General features: G+C 34.8%; 1 protein-coding gene across 2 annotated transcripts; it reads left to right on the top strand.

Annotated features, from left to right (window-relative positions):
* The first annotated feature begins 290 nt into the window (after nucleotides 1-290).
* Nucleotides 291-3113, top strand: LOC133830050 (nuclear transcription factor Y subunit C-1). 2 transcript variants are annotated; one of them, XM_062259951.1, is made up of 2 exons: nucleotides 291-1233; nucleotides 2849-3113. In XM_062259951.1, exons 1-2 carry the CDS (start codon nucleotides 529-531, stop codon nucleotides 2858-2860), a joined length of 717 nt encoding a protein of 238 aa, XP_062115935.1. In that variant the 5' UTR covers nucleotides 291-528; the 3' UTR covers nucleotides 2861-3113. The 2 variants fall into 2 exon arrangements, with proteins under 2 accessions (XP_062115935.1, XP_062115936.1); XM_062259952.1 differs by having other exon boundaries at nucleotides 292-1229.
* The last annotated feature ends 1713 nt before the right edge of the window (nucleotides 3114-4826 follow it).

A 4826-nucleotide genomic window follows, 5' to 3' on the forward strand; every position in this document is an offset into this window, starting at 1 on the left:
ACTTATTCTTATTCTCCTTCAATATGTTCGCCTTTAACGGTTGATTTTCTTAGATAATGCACATCCTTTTTCTAAAAAAAATACATTTATCTTACACCTATATTTCCTGATGACCCATAACACAATAACCTAAAATTGGCTATTAATTTATAATTTTTTTCTAAATAATAATTTGTTTTGTCTAGTTTAGTTTATATTTATGCCAATCTATTTTTTTTTATTTTGTTTGTTTGTTTTATATAAAACAAAACAATTAATTAATAAATTAAAAAGCTATTTATTTAATTTTGAAAAGAAAGCATCTGCGCTGCTGCACGGGGTGTACCTTATCCCATCTTCTTCTCTCCGTCTCTCATTCCGTTTCCTCTCTCTCTGCAAATCCCCCAAAAACCACCATTTCCAAGAAGCTCACTCCGATCATCACTACAAAACCAACTCAACAACCGAACCTATTTCCCCATTTTCCCCAACAAAGCCCATCCCATCACCAGAATCTAATTCCAATCCAAATTCGTCGACCTCTCCCAGATGGACGGGAACAACTCCAACACCACCAACCCATCAGCCATCAACACCCAACAGCCCCAAGCGTCGCCGTATCCGGCCACCGGAGCCGGCGTCCCGGCGGCGCCGGTGCCATTCCACCACCTCCTCCAACAACAGCAGCAGCAGCTCCAGATGTTCTGGTCGTACCAGCGTCATGAGATCGAGCAGGTCATTGATTTCAAGAACCACCAGCTGCCTCTCGCTCGCATCAAGAAGATCATGAAGGCCGACGAGGACGTACGGATGATATCGGCCGAGGCACCCATCTTGTTTGCCAAGGCATGCGAGCTTTTCATCCTCGAACTTACTATCCGTTCGTGGCTTCACGCTGAGGAGAACAAGCGGCGGACCCTTCAGAAGAACGACATCGCTGCGGCGATAACCAGGACCGATATCTTTGATTTCTTGGTGGATATCGTGCCCAGAGACGAGATCAAGGACGAGGCTGCGTTAGGTGGGATGGTTGGGACTACGGCCAGTGGCGTACCTTACTACTATCCTCCGATGGGTCAGCCGGCCGGTGCTCCAGGTGGGATGATGATTGGTCGGCCGGCTGTGGACCCGAGTGGGGTGTATGGGCAGCCTCCGTCCCAGGCGTGGCAGTCAGTGTGGCAGACCGCGGCTGATGATGGCTCCTATGGCAGCGGAGGGAGCAGTGGCCAGGGCAATCTTGATGGCCAGAGGTATGTATGTATCTTTGCTTAAAGCTTAACTAATAGTTCTATCATTATTTTATTTGATTCTATTGGGTTTGAGACAATGTGATAGAACTTAGCACAATGTAGTGTTATTTAGTGCCTTCATATGGCTTAGTTGTGCCGATTCATGATGTGTATTTTGTTTTTATTTTCAAGAATATTTGTTGTTAATGGTGGGTGAGTAAATTCCAAATAGGAGCACTGTGTGGAACTACACTTGGTTTGCCATTCCGTTTGTACTTTTTGTTTTGTTTTGTTTTGGGTATTGAGGCTTGGAACAATGATAGAAAACACTGAATTTTATTCGAGAAACAATTTTTATTGCTTTATGGTTGTGTTCTACCTCTCCCTACCTTCTGTTCTACCTATTTTTTGGTTTGAAAGACAATGGTTCTCTTGTTGTTTTTATCTAAAATATTGGTCTTTTCTTTTCTTTTCTTTTCCTTTCCTTTAGCAGTGTAGGAAGGCTCGTGTATTTCCTACATTGGTGAAGCGGACCTAGGAAAGTCTTTGTTTGATGATGGGTTTGGTTTCTTTGGTCGGTGCTGACTATAAACATTATTCTAATCGGATAATATGCCATTTTGGTCCCCTCTTCAGTTTTAGCTACGTACCATACCAACCATACTTAGCTCTTTTTTCTAATTGAATAACAACAATAGTTGCTTTGCTGCATAGAATTTCAAAATGAGACCAGTTGTATAACTTGCTTGATCGTCTCAATAATAGATGTGCATTGCATTGAAACAAGTAGCTCTCTACAATACATGCTTACCGCTTACACTGATTATATATTTTTATGAATTGCATCACCTCATTATGGATCTTTGTGTCTCGGTTAAAGGACTGAAGAATCACAAATGCATTTAATTTCTATTTGTTTTAAGTTGAGATGGATATTCAGTGGAGCATGTGAATGAGCTTTTATAAATGTTGCATGTATCTTGGTGTCATAATGTATTTATTGTAAAGATGCAGGAGTTTTCGTCTACTTATATCACAATGTTGATATATTAAGTGGAGTGTTAGGTTTTCTTTTAAGAACATGTGATTGATTCTTAGGTTTCTTAAAGATTGAAAAAGCTCTTTTGAAGTTTGATGCTAATCTAAAACATAATTTAATGGTTTATATTGTTTAAGTTATATGTTAGTTATTTTACTAGGACAGCAATTCTAAGCTCTTAGATCTTACAAGTTTGTGTATACTGCATTTGGAATTGTATGATGTTGACCTTGTTCAGATATGGCTTTAGTCACTGGCTATTCACTCAAAATGTTTGAACTCGACAACTTTGAATTCATTTCATTTACTTTGTGTATGTGTGCTATTAATTATTGCTTTAAAGACTTAATGCTTACATAACCATAATTAATCAGTCTAATATCAGGTTAGGATCATTAAAAAAATATAGTAAACTGACATAGACAGAAATTTTAAAACTCACTAGACCAAAAAGTTTCTTCTCTTTATTTAATCAAAATTATTTCTGTGGCTTAAGACTTGACCATCTGATTGTTGAAAAAGCTTATCTGCTTGATGATACCAAACTGAAACAAAAACAAGCTTTGAATACTTACTGATGTTCTTTTCTCATTCATTGCAGCTAAACGACTAATTTGCAGATGATGTGCTGTGTGGTTTGATGGAAGTCTATATTGAGCTATGCACAGATTTGCTCTTGATTCCTTTCAATTGTAATTGTCTACCATTTTTTTTAATGGGATGACTTGTTAATTACTGCTTTGTTGATTATTTAATGTGCAGTCTTTAAGAGTTAGGGCCCTCATGTTGCTAATGCTAACTGAGATGATTCTGGTCATATTTTACCATCTCTTATTTTTAATGAAACCTGGTACATTCTACTCTGAGTTCTGACTTTTTTATTTTCTTACCTTTACATACAGTTTACTTGACCTAAATTATAGATTAAACAAAAAAATTCAAATACAAAAATCACTACCCAAGGGGAAGAAGATAGTTTTTATTCAATGATTATCCTAGTTAATTATACACTAAACTAATATTTGTTTTGATATGGTGAAAGACCTTCAATGTATCTTCCATTATTGACCCTGCTAACTCTCCTTTTTTTATACTGTGGGGATTTGATCCCCTTCTCATCCCACACACACTCCAACACCCAATCACTTGAGATAGCCTCCTCAAGTGGCCCCTGTTGACTCTCCTTTTTGATATATTCTATCCTGGGAGGGATTGAACAATCCATGACCTTGTGTGGAACCCAACCAACTAAAAAAACCCTAAGATCACTAATAACTCTCCTTGATACATTACTTATTAACTTTTATAATTAATGTCAAGTAATAGTGACATCTTTTGAATACAATATATATTTGCATCACCTTTTAAAATTTAGAAAGAATTGCATATACATCAAATTTTTATCTTTTATAATTTTTATTTAATTATTGTTGTACTTGAAATTAGCACGAAAACAAGCAAGGCTCGATGGATATATACTGTGAACAAAATTTTGTGAGCATAGTTCTAGAGTAATGTCACTCTTAGAATGGTTGTTTTAGCAAGGTGGGCACATTTGATCGTTGGAGACCCGATTATTTATTTTTATTTTGAGAGATAAATGACGCGCATTATCATAGAAGATACACTGTTAGACCTGATAATTAATTATATATATTTGAATTGTAACAAAAAAAAAAAGAATAGTTTAGTTAACTATACAATAGAGGTTTAACAAATTTGAATGTATGATACTTTTTGGTATACCAATACTCAAAATTTATTGAGTAGAATCTCTATGATACTTCGCCTTTTTTTGAGTTCTTATTTGCTTTCATAATCCCTATTGTTTTGTTTTATAATTATCATTATTATTTGCTAAAACTTGAGTCAACAATTACAAGGTCATATTGTATGATCATCTTATGAATGATAATTTCACCAATTAACATTATCTATGTGAATTTATTCTACCTACATTCCAATCAAGTAAACTTTTTCTTTTCTAAATAGTCTCAAAACTTTAAAAAGTTGAAGCATGGGTGCTTGACGATTGTAATGTCTCTTTACCAAAATACAACCGTTGTCAAGGCACTACCACACTACTTTTGGCAAACTAAGGCAAAACTCTACTAAACTAAGAAAAGAGAAAAATAAGGGTTTTATAAAAGAGAGCTCTCTTGAGTTTTCATGGGTTGAATATGAGGTGAGAAACAATCTAATACTTGCAGGCCATGTTCGGAATTGAATTAGTTAAGTTTTGTTTAAAAAACATACAATTTTTTACACAAAATGACTAAATTTGACAATTTTTTACATTTTTAAGTTTAGTCGGATAATTTTCCTTTTTTACTGTTTTTATTTTTATTTTACACGTTTTGTTGATTTTTCTTTTTAAAAATTACAGTATACTCATTCATTTTCAGATTTTTCAATATATTTTATTTTGTTACACTCTCTCTCTCTTATCTACTATACTTACATTTATATCTTTATTTTCTATTTTTTTTATTATTTTCACGCTCTCTCTGATTGTTATTCTCCATTATTTTTTTTTCTTGCTACACGATCACATCATCATCTTTTTTTATTATAATTAA

Source organism: Humulus lupulus, chromosome 4 (genome assembly GCF_963169125.1).
Source record: "Humulus lupulus chromosome 4, drHumLupu1.1, whole genome shotgun sequence".
Taxonomy (NCBI): Eukaryota; Viridiplantae; Streptophyta; class Magnoliopsida; order Rosales; family Cannabaceae; genus Humulus; species Humulus lupulus.

What these genes read in the sequence shown, in the direction of transcription:
- LOC133830050 (XM_062259951.1), top strand. Translation starts at nt 529, where the DNA reads ATGGACGGGAACAACTCCAACACCACCAACCCATCAGCCATCAACACC.